At 59.4% G+C, this 15,004-nt stretch overlaps 2 protein-coding genes across 2 annotated transcripts; one reads left to right on the top strand and one right to left on the bottom strand.

Moving 5' to 3' along the window:
- Positions 1 to 497: 497 nt before the first annotated feature.
- Positions 498 to 2,599, bottom strand: LOC132318243 (C-signal-like). Its single transcript, XM_059824949.1, has 6 exons — positions 2,453 to 2,599; positions 2,029 to 2,080; positions 1,596 to 1,783; positions 1,161 to 1,319; positions 916 to 1,035; positions 498 to 611 (listed from the first exon to the last, which is right to left on the bottom strand). Exons 1-6 carry the CDS (start codon positions 2,597 to 2,599, stop codon positions 498 to 500), a joined length of 780 nt encoding a protein of 259 aa, XP_059680932.1.
- A 2,415-nt stretch (positions 2,600 to 5,014) lies between these two features.
- Positions 5,015 to 14,504, top strand: ACD (ACD shelterin complex subunit and telomerase recruitment factor). The gene is made up of 14 exons (XM_059824802.1): positions 5,015 to 5,026; positions 5,638 to 5,767; positions 8,273 to 8,397; positions 8,961 to 9,051; positions 9,617 to 9,696; positions 9,901 to 9,945; positions 10,515 to 10,549; positions 10,934 to 11,097; positions 11,291 to 11,378; positions 11,529 to 11,609; positions 12,248 to 12,346; positions 12,602 to 13,311; positions 13,716 to 13,792; positions 13,994 to 14,504. The coding sequence occupies exons 2-14, from the start codon at positions 5,660 to 5,662 to the stop codon at positions 14,055 to 14,057; spliced, it is 1,767 nt and encodes a 588-aa protein (XP_059680785.1). The 5' UTR covers positions 5,015 to 5,026; positions 5,638 to 5,659; the 3' UTR covers positions 14,058 to 14,504.
- The last annotated feature ends 500 nt before the right edge of the window (positions 14,505 to 15,004 follow it).

Here is a 15,004-nt window from a genome sequence, read left to right as displayed (position 1 = left end):
CACACTCCCCACGTGCTGCCCGAGTGTCATGTGTCCGTCTGTCCCGGCTGCGACCAAGTGTCCCCTGACTGAGGGAAGAGGGCAGCCGGTCCCTGCGACCCCCAGCCCTTTGGGCATCCCAGGCTGAGCACAGCCCCAGGGGTGCCCCACAGCCGGGCAGGGGGAAAGCCAGCCCTGCGGATGGTCGGGATGTTCGCCAGCCCTGCGGATGCTCAGGACATCTCTCTCCTCCCAGAAGAGAGGCTCTGCCCTGGCTTCAGTGCCTCCTGAAGGGGACGTCTCCAGAGGGCGGTCACGGTGCCACAGGACCCACAGGCTGTCACTCGTGGGGACCCCAGCAACAGCCCTGGGTCGGGCAGGCGGCTGCGGGCACTGCCACACCCCGGGATAAGGAGCGGGGCCACACAGCAGAGCTCTTGGGCAGGGGTTTATTGAGGATATGGGGCAGGTGGGAGCAGCGGCACAGGGCCCCACTGCCAGGAGGTCGGGCTGGTGTCTCACCAGGGCACGACCTTCCCTTCCCAGTCCAGGAAGGTGCCGGTGTCCTTCTCGGAGAGGGAGGAGAGCACCTTCAGCATCCCTTGCACACTGGCGTCCACCGTCACAGGGGCCTGCGGGGCAGAGGGGGAGAGGCAGCCCGTGCCCGAGGCCTGGCTAAGGGCTGCCCTGGAGCAGCAGGGGCCAAGGGAAGGAGCCACTCGAGGGCAAGGGGAAAGCTGCCAGCCCCAGGCAGAGGGGCCGGGCAGGGAGCCGAAGGGATGGGGGCACCAGGCACCCGGGGCCAGGGCAGGGGGAGCTGCCCAGGCAGCAATGGGGCAGGCAGGGAGGTCATGGTCAGGGGCTCAGGGCAGCAACTTCCTCCCATGGAAAATCAGCCCAGGGGCTCTGATGGACCCGCCATGGCGGAATTCTTACCACGTGTCCGGCTGAGCTCCCCATGTCTGTTTGCACCCAGCCAGGGTGGAGAGCAACGCAGAGGATGCCGTGCTCCCGGTACCCCAGGGACTGGCACTTGGTCAGCATGTTCAGAGCAGCCTGTGGGGAGACAGGGAAGGGATGGCGGTGGGAGGGGAAGGGTGGCTGCAAGGGGACATGTGCAGACCCCACGGCAGGGACAGGGCAGAGGAGGCAAAGCTATCCCCAGTATGGCATGGCTGTACCTTGCTGCAGCGGTAGGAGACAACTTGCATCAGATCCCAACCAAAAGGAGAAGCGATGGAGCCCCCACAGCTGGACATGTTGATGATGGCTGCCTTGCTGCAGCTCAGCGCTGAGCCCGGGCTCCTCTGGGCAGCCTTCTTCAGCAAGGGCAGGAACGCCTACGAGGAGAAAGAGGAGACAGGGGCACACACGGGGGTGGCGCAGGGGAGAGGACCAGGTTCTTCCACAGCGGTCAATGTTGGCACCAGCACTGGAGCATCCTCCCTCCTCTTCCCACAGCCCCAGCCCACCAGGCTCCAGCTCCTGAGCTCCAGCCTGCGGCTCCATGAGCTTCTTGTTGGGCAAGAACCCATCAGCACCGGAGCAGAGGCGGGACCCTCTCCCACCGGCCCTTTGCGCCCCCCGGGACAGCCCAGCTTGGGTGAGGGTCTCACCTGGCTCAGCAGCAGGGGCCCGATCGTGTTGGTGGTGTAAATCTGGGTCATGTCCTCCAGCGTTTCGGTATCAAGTGAGTTCAACTTGGCAATTCCAGCGTTGTTGATGAGGAGGTTCAGCCCCGCGCCCCCCAGGTGCTCCCCGACTCTGGCTGCAGCTGCCTTGATGCTGGCGGGATCGGTGACTTCTGCAGAGCCAGCGCAGGGGAGGTCAGTGCCCGGGTGCCCATGGTGGCTTGAAGGTCCCTGTGTCCCCCCAGGGACGTGCCCTCGGGGTTGGCCATGGGCAGGAGGGATGGCAGCACCCAGTGTCCCCACAGGCACTGGCCTGTCGGCACGGCTCCCTCCTGGCGCGGGGCTCCCGGGGTGTGCGCAGCGCCCGGGCACACGCCAGGGGAACTGGGGCGAGGGACTCCTATCTCAGGGCACCTACCGAGAGGGATGATGACCAGGTTGGAGTGCTTGGAGGCCAAATTCTGTAACTCCTGCAAGAAAATGGACCTCGTGGGCATGGTGATGCTGGACCAGCTGCGCAGAGGCTCAGCCTTTCCCAGGCAAAGCCCGTTTCGCTCTGGCTCCGTCCCTGCACAGCCTCGTGCCCAGCACCCTACTTTGGCTGCCCTGCTCCCCTCGGATGGGGTTCCGTGCATCTGGCACACACCACGTGCCACTGTCCTCTCCGCACATGCCATGCGCAGATGGTCCCACAGCCATTGCAACTTGGGGCTGCCCTGTCCTGCAGCACCTGGGGTGCCCGGCTACAGCTCGAGCCCTTTGCAAACCCCCTCCCTGCTCCAACCTGCTGCCCTGGCCCTCTGTCCCCCATTACAACCCATTGTGTCCCAGCCCAGCCTCACCTGCGCTCGCTGTCCCTTGGGGTCCCGACAAGCCGCGAAGACCCACTTGGGTGGGTTTGGCAGCCCCAGGAACTGCCGGACAAGCCCCAGGCCGATTCCCCGGTTGGCCCCAGTCACCAGAACGGAGCAGACCTGAAGTCCTGCCATGCTGCTCCGTCCGCCGCTGCACTGCTCTCACCCTGACTCTGCAGGTGCCTTTTGCTACTCAGTTATCTCACATTTTCCCGTGAGGGCTTGCATCAGCCTGTGGCTCTAGGAAATTCTCTGCCTGTGCCCCAGCCGCTTGGCTGTGGTCCATACCCACGATCCACCTTTCCCGGCGGCCGAGGAATGATGTAAGGGGAGCCAGGTGTCCTGCCCAGACAGGGAATGCCCTGGGCTGGATGTCTGGAAAGCTGCTCTTTGTACCTTCCTTGCTTCATCAAACCTGAGCTGCTCAGTTTTCCAGGGCAGCGTTACCCCTGTTCCTGCACCGAGATGTCCCCTCCCACGGCCACCCTCCCTCGTGGGACACCAGGCTCTGTCCCTCCCCTCACCCGAGGTCAGGCAGGCAAGGGTTGACTTGCTGACACTGCACAGTGCAGTTTGTTGGCCTTGATTTGTACAAATGCCAAAGCCAGGGTCAGAAATGGAGCAGCCGGGACAGGTGAGTGTCCCTCAGCCACCGTAACAGGCTGGAAAACCTAAAAACCCTCCAGGACTGCTTGGAAACCCTCCAGAGCTGCCCAGAGCAACCCCTTCCTGACAGTCTGCTCTAACAACAGCTATAGTATTTAAGTTGTAAGTGTGATAGAAGGATAAAATTCCATTTTGCAATCCGGGTGTAACTGTGGTGTGGCCGGGAATTGGGGCTGTGCCCAGGTGCACACACAGCACATGATGGACATCCACTCCCAGGGTGATCCAGGCTTGTTCCTACAGCAGCGAGGCACCGGACCGACCAATGGACTGAACTCCTAGCTGCCTTCCAAAGAAAACCTCTGAGAGGTGGATACAGGAGCCTCGGGACAGGCCTGAAGATCCCCCAGGAGCTCCTGCTGCACCTAAAGTCAATGGAGAAGCACCACCTGCGTGTCTCCACGGGCCGATGAACACGCTGCGGGGAGGAGCTGGGCGTCCCATGGCCTCCCCAGGTGGTTCCTGCTGCAGCGTCGACCAAACTCTGCACAGACAATTTGTAATAGCAGAACATATATATATAAGAGGGTTAGGAGATGTTTTGTAGGTAGTTTAAGATAATTAGTAACAACAGATCAGGCAGGTGATGGTGTGGGACGGGGTGGGTGTAAGCTCGGGGAGTGTCAGCTGCTCCAGCTGGAGATGCTGCTACGAGGACCTTTGCAGCTGGACAGTAACCAGCCGTCCTGTTCAAGGGATTTGATCCTCCGTGCGCGTGCTACCTTACGCAGAGATCCCGATAAATTCATTTTTTTCTTTAAAAACAACCCTTGCTGTCTACTCTTCTGTGTAGCACTCATCAGTCTTGACGTGGCATTTCACCGTGCTCACCCAAGCCCACCGAGGCAGCCACAGCCGCCGGCCTGGGGATAAAAAGACGCCGGCTGGAGCGAGCCACGACTTAAGACGGCTTGATTTCAGCCCTGACCTGCGCGAGAGGAGGCGTTTGCTGTCCCTTCAGCATGTGCCTGAACGTTTCCCGGTTTGCTTGCCAGATTTGAGCAGGTAAGCAGCTTTAATGCCCCAAGAGGCAAAGCGTGCGCAAGCCCGTTGTGAAAAGATGCTTCTTCCCGCGGACAACTGCCTGGGGAGAACCTGGGGGCTGCTTGGAGCTGTTGGGGCCAAACCCAAAGGAAACAACGTGAAAAGGAGGTGGCGTTTCAGTGACGGTTTGTCATCACGCGTGAACCACTGAATGGGAAACGGTAACAGAAAGTTGGCTAAACAAGGGGGAAAAGTGTCTGTGTGCCCAGGAAAAGCCTGGAGGAGAGCAAAGAGCCTGGTGTGGGCCGGGGCCGGGGCCTGGGTCAGGGCCTGGATCGGGGTCGGGGCCGGGGCCGGGGCCTGGATCGGGGTCGGGGCCGGGGCCTGGATTGGGGTCGGGGCCGGGGTCAGGGACTGGGCCTGGGTCAGGGTCGAGGCCGGGGCCGGGGCCGGGGCCGGGGCCGGGGCCTGGATCAGGGCCGGGGCCTGGGTTGGGGCCTGGATCGGGGTCGGGGTCGGGGCCTGGGCCGGGGCCTGGGTCGGGGTCGGGGCCTGGATCGGGGTCGGGGCCGGGGCCTGGATCGCGGCCCGGGCCGGGGCCGGGGCCTGGATCGGGGCCGGGGCCTGGGCCTGGGCCTGGGCCGGGGCCGGGGTCGGAGCCGGGGCCGGGGCCTGAATCGCGGCCCGGGCCGGGGCCGGGCGGGCTCCGCCAGCCGCTCCGCCCCGGATCCTCGACAGCCCGGCCCCGTTTCCTCTTCCTGGGTCACGGCCCCATCTCGCCTCGCTGCCCGGGGCCATGGCGGCAGCGGCGGCGGCCGCCGCTTGTCCCGGCGGGGCGGGCGCGGGGGAGCAGCGGGGCCGGCGGGAGCAGCCGGGGGTGGCGGCGGGGCGGCGCCAGGTGCTGGGGCCCAGGTGAGGCGGGGGGCCGGGGGGCGGTTAGGCACGGCAGCCCTGCCCGTCCCCATGCCCCTGCCCGTCCCCATGCCCCTGCCCATCCCCATGCCCCTGCCCGTCCCCATGCCCCTGCCCGTCCCCATGCCCCTGCCTGTCCCCAACCCTGCCTCTCCCAGCCCCTCAGCACGGCCCTTATCCAGCAAAGAGAGACCCCCTTCCCCCTTTTGCGGTTAAGAGAGCGATGGTTAAGTCCTGGACCCAGGAAAAGAATTATTGGGGGATACTAAACAATATGGGAAGAGGGGCGGCGGGGGTGGGAAATGTCCTGAAATGGGCGAGAGATTTGTAAAAGGCCTGACGCGGCCCGCACGCAGCTCTGGAGCCTGCTGATGTCCCCTCTCTGCCGCAGGAGTGGGATGCTGCAGGACGTGCGTGGCCCCAGCAGCACATCTTCCTCGGCACGGCTCCCTTAAGATGGGTGTCCTTGTGGAGAAGCGGGTGGATTTGGGCTGGATTGGAGCCAGCCCCTGGGGTTGTGGCTGTGTTTGGGGTGTAAAACTGTTCCTGGGATGCCGGAGCTTTGCAGTGTCCCATTTTTCTGATTTGATGCCTTGTCTCATCTCCCGTAGGTTTGTGTATGAGAACAAGAACATGTCTTCTCCTAAAGTCTACGTCTTGCAGCCTTGGATTGCCAACCTCTTGGTGAATTACGAGCAGCTGGATGCCAATGAGAATCTCCTCGCTGGGCAGGTCCTGCGGGTAGGTACTGAGGGTGACTGTCCTAAAGTGCTCCAACAGCGTTTGAAATCCAAATTCCTGGAAGCGTTCAGTGGTTCCCAGTTCAGTGCCTGTGGGTGGGTGACCCTTCCTCCTCAAAGTCCCTGATTATTGTTTTTTTGAGGTGGAGGAGCTTTGCTTTGCCCATTTCTGGCAGCTTTCAGTGACTTTTGCACCTCTGGTATGCGTGCCCTGCTCTTGCCCAAAGAGCTTGTGGTCTCCAAGGTCATCTCTCTCCTCTCCTAGCTTCACACTCGCAGGCTTCCTTGCCTTCCTCCTCCTCCTCTCTGCATCCCGTCCTTCCTTGTATCATGTCTTTTGATGCGTGGTCCTGACAGCAGGTAGCATGAGGCAGAAGCAGGACCTGCTGAGGTGTCTGGAGCCTCGTCCTGTCTGGTGGTGAGCCCTGGTGGGACCACGAGCTCGTCCTCCCATGGATGCTGGCTTTTCTGGGAGAGCCTCTTTTGGGGTGATTCAGGGCATGGGGCTCTGAGGCACAAAACCTGCCCCTACGTAGTTCCTGGAGAGCTTTTTGTGCAGCACTGGCGATGTCTTTGACATTTGATCTATCCCCTGTGGCAGGAGAGAGCTTTAGTGAGGGGACTCTTGCCTGTTTGAGGCCTGATGGGCAGCGGGAAGGAAGCAGGAGGAAAACAACTGAGCAGAGTCAGTGCTGCTGTGGACTTGGAGGGATTGGATGAGGGTGCTGTGAGACAACGGGGTTCACAAGCACATATGAGATCCACATGGGCAGGGCATGTGGTTCCTGCCTCATGATGGGTTGTGGTCATGACCTGGATGCTGGAGAAACCCAGCTTCGGTGCTCTAGTTTGCTGTTCTCTCACAGCCTTTGGGTGCCTGTAGAAGCATCCCACCATGGACAATGTTATTGTTGGCAATCTCCTAACATCTTTTGGGGATGAAATGTTTGAGGCAAGTCAGGTGTCTCCTTACTAACAGGAGGAGGAAGGAGAAAGATGGATGTTGTGATTTAAATGGAAGCAGAGATGAGATGGGGAGAAAAAAAATGACAGCGAGAGAGAAGAGACCCTGTGGTCCTGTTCCCCATCCCATCTGAAGACATGGAAGTGGTAAAATCACTGGTTCCCTACTTCTCGGCCCAGTCCCCGCTCCCAAGCAGGAGACGTCTTGTGCCTGGGCTGATGAAGACCCAGCGCTGAATGAGTGGCTCCTGCCTAGGGCTCGAGAGATTAATGGGGAGAGTTCCCTCAGTGTGACCACTCTCCAACCTCCACCCACCTGAGTCCTCCACAATGAATGAAGGTTGGAAGCAGACCCTTTCTCCTGCTTGCTCGGGGCTCCAGCTATGCCTACTTTCTTCTCTATCTGTTTCAGATCTATAACTTCCAAACCTACCGTCCTTTTTATCTTGTTTTTTACCCAGCCCTGCCTGCTGCAGGTACCGGTGCTCTTCCGCAGCGTGCGCTAAGCCACTCTGCCCCACGTTGGGAATCAAGAGTTGCCCACAGTGAGTGAGCACGTGGTGGGACTGGCCACCTGCACGCTGGACTTCTCCCACCAGGGCTAGGGGACACGGCCAGCGGGGACTGCTGGGTGGCTGAGCTGTGATACCCGCCAGAACAGGATCCTGGTGCCATGGGCATCCTTAAACCCAGCAGCAAGCCTTGTTGGCTTGTACAGGGAGTTTATGCTGTAGGTTTGGCAGGCTTTTGTTGTCAGAAGGTCCCAGCTGACAATGACTGGTCTTTTTAGCACGGTGAGCACCTATTAAAAGACATGGGTGCACCCCTTGTTAGATGCAGGTGGCTTTTGTGCACGGTGGGACATGCAATTTCACGTCCCTTCTTTGTGCTTCATGTCCCAACATCACCAGTCAGGTAAACGACCTACATGACGTATGTGACCAAACCGTAGGTGTGTACCAGGAGAAGCCCAGGGCTGTAGGGATTAGGACAGGCCGGGACTGATCCACAGCTCCCAGCCCACGGAGGAGGTGGGTATGAGACTTGAATGAACAGTTTATTGCTTCCCTCAGGGGTTGTTTCAACCCAGCATGGACACGGCTTAGTAGAGGCTCAGGGCTGCTACACCAGGAACTTCATTCAGAAGACCAGAATGGCTGTAATGATCCTGCTGATTACTGCTGCTCTCTGTCTCCCTCTGCTTTGCAGAGGAGCATGTGTCCCAAGCCTGCCCAGATCCCTTTTGTCTGGATTCCTGTTGCTGGTTTGGGTAAAAAAATGCTTGGTTTTGGCTCCTTTCCCACCTTGCCTTCAATTGCTCTCTTGCACAACGTGGCATGTCCCTTGTTCTGTCTTGGCATGGAGGCTGCTCGGTCCAGCCAGGACCACTTGGCCTTGGGGTAAGCGTTACCACCTGGCTTCACGGTGAATGGTGACCTTCTCTCCTAAGAGTCCAGGCTCTCAGCCAGGCCTGGTTTCCTATCCTTGTTCACTGGGAAGTTTGAGTGAGACTTTTTTCCCCCCCTCCTCAATCTCTTGATAGGTTTTGAGTGACTCAACTGCTCCAGGCCAACCTGGGGTCCTCCAAGATGCCGTCCTACAGGTCTCAGATGGGTCCTACTACATCCGCGTGGTCATTACGTCCGAAGCTCTGCGGGCGGAGGAAAAGTGGGTTCCACCGTGACTCGGCTGTGGCTGGGACAGCGGTTCTCCACAGCTGCTAGTGGGGCTCCTGCCTGGTCTTGTTTCAGGTTGTGTTAAGCTAAAGCAGTCACAGGGTGGGAAGTCTGCGTGAAAGAGCTGCTAAGGGAAGAAAGTCGGAACGCCGGTGCTCAGTGCTCTGGTTTCGGCTGGCTGGAGTGGGCAGGGTTCAATGGCAGAAGCTGTGATGCCATGTAGACGTGATTAGAAAGGACTAAAGAGCCCGTGGTCTTTGTGAAAGGAGCCAGAGCATTAACTATGGTAGCCTGGGCTGCTCCTTCAGTGCTTTCCTCTGTTTCCCCATTTGGACACCCCTAGACTGGCAGGGTGCTGGTAGCAGAGCCAAGGATAAGCAGCAGGAATAAGCTGCAGGAACCAGAAGCCCTTGGCCCCTGACGCTCATGCCGAGACGTGTGCCAGCATGCCCCGATCTGGTTGGCATAGCTGTTTGGGGAGTCCCGCTATGTGTCTGGGTGGTCCAACTCTGTTCTTCCTCTCTCCAAGACATTCCTGCTCTGCTCTTTTTCTAGCACCCACATGCAGCTCAGGCTTTCCAGCCTTATTTGCAGAATTATCGTCTTGCAGAAGTACACGGTGTGTTTCCGGGAGGAGGCCAGGCTGGTAAGGGCTCTCATGAGTGGAAGCAACTTCTTCCTTGACCTTGCCTTGCTTCCTGCATGCTTACCTGCTTTGAGCTGCTCCCAGGAGCTGGAGGCAGATGAGGGGTAGTCTTTCTTCTCTCTTCTTCCATGTGCAGCTCCTGGGAGGGTCTGTGGCAGTGACGACGGCTTAACCTGGGTGCTGGGTCAGGGGATGGCCCGAGCCCTCCATGGAGATGTGGTGCATCTCCTCCAGGGCCACTTGGCTGTTATCTCCTGCTGCCGTGCAGCTGCAGGAGACCTGCGTGGAGCACTGGTGGCAGAGCTGCCTGCTGTCCCCTTGCAGGGGTTCAGGAGTGTCCCCGTGGCCTCGGGCTGACCCAGCCTGGCCTGTGGCTCTTGAAGAGCCATGGGCTGATGCAGGAGGGTACAAACCTGCAGTTGAAGGGGGCTGTCCTTTGGGGGAAGGCTCTCAGTTTGATTGGAGGGTCAGTGGCAGAGCTGGGGTGGGTCCCCACTGGCCCCGGGGGAGGTAGGAGCAGAGGTGGGACTGCAGAGGTGCCTTATGGGCTCTGTTTTCCCCGCAGGAGGACTGCGAGTTTTACCTCACAGCCCAGCGGTTCATCGTGCTGCCCATGGAGAGGCAGAGGTTGGAGTCATCTGACGGGTACGGCCCATGGGGTGGGGAGGGGGCTCTTCTCTAGGGGGGCTTCCTCATCTCCCCAGAGCGGTGCTGACCGTGGGAGTCCTGGTGTGAGCTCGTTGTGGTGGGGACTTTTTCCTCTTTGAAAGAGGAATTGTGTCCATTGCAAGCTGTGAAGGAAGGTGGGGATGTGGAGGGAATCAGTAACTGGCTTCTCTCTTGCCGCAGGAACCAGGAGCCCTCTGTGCTGCAGAAGATAAAGGAGCTCTGGCTGTAAGTACGGGGCTGGCCATTGCTGGGGGGATGTATCCAGACACCATGACAAGAGCCTGCAGGCTCTGAGTGGGGCTAGAGCAGGCTGGCAAGGGCAGGCACATGTTATGGCAGCTCCTGGTTAACCTGTGGGACTCCCTGGCCCAGGACGTGACAGAGCTGAGTAGACCATGAGATCCTGGTGACACAGAGGGCTCTCTAACCCAGCCTCTCCCTCTGAGCTGGCAGAGCTGGGAGGAAACACCCGTAGGGAACTTGCTTCTTCCAGCCGTGGGCAGCACGACCGGGTGGGTGAAGCCCTGCACAGCTCATTCTTCACGCTTGGAGACCCAACTCTGGAGATCCTCAGGGGTCTCCATCGGTCCGTCTGCAGCAACAGGGCCCCCTGATGGGTATTCCTGGGATACTGAGCAGTGACTGGATCTGGCACCCAGTGCGAAATCCACTACTTTCACAAGCTGCTTCTCCCAAGCCAGGGTGCTCGATCTGCGACCAAGAGCTGCAAAGGGCTGCTGGCCTCTGTGCGCCCCAGCCCTAACCAGGTTTTGTCTTCTCCTTGGTCATTGCAGGAGGAGTCTCGCTCTGAAGAACGCTCCCAGCTCAGGTAAAGGGCTGGGGGGGGGGCACGCGATGCTCTGGTTGCTCGGTGGGGCTCCCGGCTCTTCTCAGCTTTGTCTGTGTTAGGCAGAGGTAGCACAAACATGACCAAATCTCACAAGGCAACGTTGCTAAGCCCAAAGCAGGACAAGATGGTGCTGACAGCTAAAGCAGCATGGGCCATTGCACACCCATGCTCATGCTGCTGCTCCAGGACCTGTGTGGAGAAAGGAAAAATAGTTTCTAGAAACAAAGGAAATGCAGAATTTTGTGTGTTGCCACAGGCTTCAGTGCACATGACAGTCATGCAGCAGAGTAAAAGCGTTTGCAAGTGAGGCTTGCCCTGAACTAAGGTGTCTTCTCCACTAACACTCATGTGTTTTTGCTCCAGAGCCATCCATCTCTCAGTTGATCGATGCCATAGGACAGAACCAGCTGGAGGTTTTGAAGGAAAATGCTGAGGAATGCTTGGATTTACGGATGCCCAATGACACCCCAGCGACAGTGAAGGACGAGGTTCCTGTCACCCAGTGGGAGGCAGAGCGCAAGAAAGAGGTCAGTCTGGCTGCTGAGATAGCTCATGGTGGGGACCCTGCTCTGGAGGGGTGGGAGAAGGAAGGGGAAGAGCGCTGGCCAGAGCTGGAGGTTTGCTGGGGAGAGAGATGGCGTTCAGCTACCAGCTACGGGTGGGCTCCTGCAGCTCCAGTGGGACTGCCCAGCAAAAACCACGTAACGTGTCTCATTTCAGCAGGGTGAGGACATCTTCACGGTCCCAGCCAACACCCTGGTGATCCCTCCAGAGGAGGAAGCAGTTGCTTGCGATGCTTCCAAGGCAGGTCAGTGCAGTGGCTTTGTCTGCGGGGTAGGCAGGTGGGCAGTTCAGTGCCCAGGCAGGCGAAGGGTCTCCCTGGGATGGGGAGAAGGCTTCCTTTCCTCTGGGTGCACACCGTGCTGGGACGCAACCAGCTGTTCCCCTTTCATTGCAGACACAAGCGAGGCAACTCCCGGGAAGAGTGATGATGACAGGACAGTGCCGGGCGACTCAAGTGTTGTATCCCAAGCCAGCCGTGAGTAGTGGGACCTCCAGATCCCATCCAGCCTCATAGTGTTTTCCTCTGAAATTGGCTCAGCCCATCTTCTCCTTGGATTGAGCAGAGGAGGTACCGGCATAGCCAGGTCTTTGGGAGACCAGGACTCGCAGCCCTGCCTTGAGCAGGCAGGGAATGGTCCCATTCCTGCAGCCTCCTGAAGCTGAGCAGCTTTGGTTCATTGTGCAGGAGCACAACAAACTATTTTGTCCCTTGGATGCCATCACGGAGCCCAAGTCTCCTGACCGATGGGCTTGTGTGACCTCACTGGGCTTGGGGTCACCAAGCTTTGCTGCAGAAGTACCTGCAGGAGCTCTATGTAGAGGAGTTGATGAAGGGAGCTGCTGTCCTGGACAGTGCAGGGTGTAGGAGGTCTTCCTCCTGCCTGCCTGCTCCCTGGGCAGCGTTTGCCTCTCTGCTGCCTGCTACAGGGGCTGGTGGAGGTCGTGGAAGAAGTCTGGCTGGAGTACACCCCAGTTTTGGCTGGAAAGGGCTTTCAGAGCTCCCCTCAAGTGCTGCCTCCGAGACCTTGTGCACAGTTCTTTGTAGCCGCCGCAGGGTTGGGAGTGGGCAGCCGCTTCCTTTGCCAAAATCAACCCTCGACTTCACCATTGCAGCCGCAGAGTCAACAGCCTTGTCGGAGAGCTCGGAGGGATCCCTGGACAACCCCTGGAACAGGCTCCCCCCAATATCTTTGACCCTGAACTCTTCGGGTGGTGAGTCCCCATGCCCCAGGGCATCCAGCCTGCCTTGCTGGCAGGAGACAACCCCTCTCCCCTCACTGGGTGACCATATAGCTCATCCTGGATGCCAGCTTGCTTTCCCCTGGCCAAAAAGTAGTGCTGTAGTGTTCCCGTTGCCCTGTGCCTGCATCGTTCCAGCTCCGATGCTGTCCTGCCCAACCTGACATGCTGCGGCAGGTCCCACCACCTGCCCCCTGCCCAAGCTGACCATGCATTTTCTCTTACCAGAGAAGACCTTACAACACGACCTTTCACCAAAGACCCAGCAAGATGTGGCTGCTGACAGCAACACCCCTGACTTGCTGGAACCGTGCAGCCAGGACACTCCCGAGGGCTTGCCGCAGGGAGAGCCAGTGCAGACCTCTTCTCCCTCCCTGCTTTGCTCCTACGGCAATACCAGTCCGGTGGAGGCCGGCACCACCCGGGCAACGTCAGCTGCGGAGGCAGCCTGCGATGCCCCCTGCGCTGCTCAAGGCCCGCAGGTATCGGGGGGCTCTCAGGCCACCCTGCCATCTCTTTCTCCGGCTTTTCCTGTCTTGCCCAGCAGCCGCTTGCAATCCCTGTCCGAAGGGACGCCTCACAGGGAGCAGGCGGACTCCAGTGGCACAGCTTTCCCTCCAGATACGTTGAAGCACGGTCTGGCTCGTGCCAGGACCCAGGGAGGAGATGCTGTGGGTGCCAAGAGGAAGCTGCTGGCGGGAGATGGCCAGGCGCTGCTGGCCCTCAGTGGGCGGCAGCATCCCCGAAGTGCCCCATGGGGCAGGGGGAGAGACACAGGCAGGAGGGTGGAGCTCGTGAGCACACGGGGCGCAAAGAAGAGCAGAAAGGAAGACACGGGGCTGCGGCATGGAAAGCAGCTCTCTGAGGAAGAGGAGGAGGAAGCATCCCCAGCAAGCGGCCCCAGCTCCAGGCCGGAGCAGCGCAGAGCTCTGCAGCCGGTAAAGATGAAGCAGCTGGTGGGGTCCCCTGGGGGGTGGTCCCCAGGGAGGGTCTTTGTGTCCCCCCACCCATGGTGTCCATGCCAAGGCCTTTCCTCACCTGGCCGATGGGGCTGAGCAGTTGAAGGCAGGTGTCCGTGTAGATGGTGGCCCCAACCCTTGCGAAGGAGGATCTGGAGCACTGGGTGAAGATGTGGTTGAGCCCATCCATGACTTTGTTGGGTGGGAACTAACGGTTGCTGGAACATCTTCCAGCTCTCCGGGTAAAATAAGATTGGAAGAACAGGAAATGATTGAGGGAGAGTCCCCGGAGTTCCCTAGGTGTATCAGGCTGGGTGGTGGGGCTGTGCTCTGGGCTTTGCCGCTGGGGCAGACCAGCCTCACCCTACCCTTTGCTTCTGCAGTACGTGAAGGAGAAGCCGGTCCAGTACAGATACGAGGCACCAAGCTCCGAGCTCTGCGAGCGGATAAGATCTGTCAGGTCAGTGCAGTGATGGCCTCGTACAGCCGTCCCTTGTTCCCTCCACAGCTGGCCGCATGGGATGTGGGCATCACTGCTTGCATCCCTGCGGCGGCTCCCCACACTCCGCCTCACCCCTTGTCACCGGGCTGCCCCGGTGCCCAGCAGCATGTCCCCAGCCGGGTCCCTTCTCACCCTGGCTCCCCCGGTCTGGTTTCGCAGGATCTCGAAGGCGATGCTGAAGTGGGCGTGCTGGATACTCACAGACAGGGAGGTGGACTCCTGAGCCCAGCCCGGCCTTCGTTTCTTTACCAGTTCAGCCAAAACAATTTAGTGCTGCCTGGGAAGAGCAGTTATGGGAGGGATGGGGGGGACTCCAGGACCCCTGTCCCCGAGGGGACCGCTGAGTGGGTTGGCCTGGCTGCAGAGACCCTGGCTCCAGAGATGCTGGGGACATGACCTGTTGAAGGCCAGCACCCTCAGCGCTGAGAGGGGAAAGCATCTGTTCAGGGATGCCTGTGCATGAGCCAGCATCCCTCTCCCACCTCTCTCTCTCCATCCTTTCCGAAAGCCCTGGCCCAGCGAGTGGGTGACAAGAGGTGACCTGGTGCCACCGTAGCAGGGGTGGCAACAATGGCAGAGGCCCTACAACCTGATCCCCGCTCCGAAGGCAGCGCAGGAGTTTGGACGTTTTATTGATTGGTCTAGGTAGGGTCCTGCACTGTTTGTTACAAAAAATATCCCGCAGGGTTATGCTGTAGAAATTAAAAATAAAAATTGTATATTTTTTAAATACACAGCTCTTGTATTAAAAAAAAAAGGGAAAAAAAAAAAAAGAAAAAATAAGCATCTTGCTGCTTTGTCGTAAACATCCATGTAAGGAATGCATTTGGTCCGGAGCGGAGGTCAACGCAGGAGAAAGCCTCTTGGGTGTTGGGGTAACGCTGGTGCCATCGGGAGAGCTGCGGGGATGGCGAGGCGGGCGCGGCTGGAGCTTGGCTGCAGAGTTGCGTGCTGAAATGCGATGGGTCACGGTCCCGCTGATGGAAACCTGCATCTTGAGGGGCTGGAGAAAGCGGTACCCTGCGGGGTGAGGAGCTGGAGAGGTGAAAGGGCCCTAGTAACGCTTGCTAAAAATGGCTGGCTGCCAGCACCGCCACTGCCTGCGCAGCTGCTGCCTAAAATCACCAGCTCCCGCCCTGCAGCCCGCAGCGGCAGGGGCCATCCGAGGAA

The sequence above is a fragment of the Gavia stellata genome, chromosome 15, assembly GCF_030936135.1.
Source record: "Gavia stellata isolate bGavSte3 chromosome 15, bGavSte3.hap2, whole genome shotgun sequence".
In the NCBI taxonomy this organism is placed as follows: domain Eukaryota; kingdom Metazoa; phylum Chordata; class Aves; order Gaviiformes; family Gaviidae; genus Gavia; species Gavia stellata.
This window is presented reverse-complemented; position numbering and strand designations above follow the sequence as displayed.

Coding starts and splice junctions, on each gene's coding strand:
- LOC132318243 (XM_059824949.1), bottom strand. CDS start 2,599: ATGGCAGGACTTCAGGTCTGCTCCGTTCTGGTGACTGGGGCCAACCGG. Junction 2,081..2,452: donor CCAAGGGACAGCGAGCGCAG/GTGAGGCTGGGC, acceptor ATTTTCTTGCAG/GAGTTACAGAATTTGGCCTC. Junction 1,784..2,028: donor CCTGGTCATCATCCCTCTCG/GTAGGTGCCCTG, acceptor CTGGCTCTGCAG/AAGTCACCGATCCCGCCAGC.
- ACD (XM_059824802.1), top strand. CDS start 5,660: ATGTCTTCTCCTAAAGTCTACGTCTTGCAGCCTTGGATTGCCAACCTC. Junction 9,697..9,900: donor AGGTTGGAGTCATCTGACGG/GTACGGCCCATG, acceptor CTCTTGCCGCAG/GAACCAGGAGCCCTCTGTGC. Junction 11,379..11,528: donor TTGCGATGCTTCCAAGGCAG/GTCAGTGCAGTG, acceptor CTTTCATTGCAG/ACACAAGCGAGGCAACTCCC.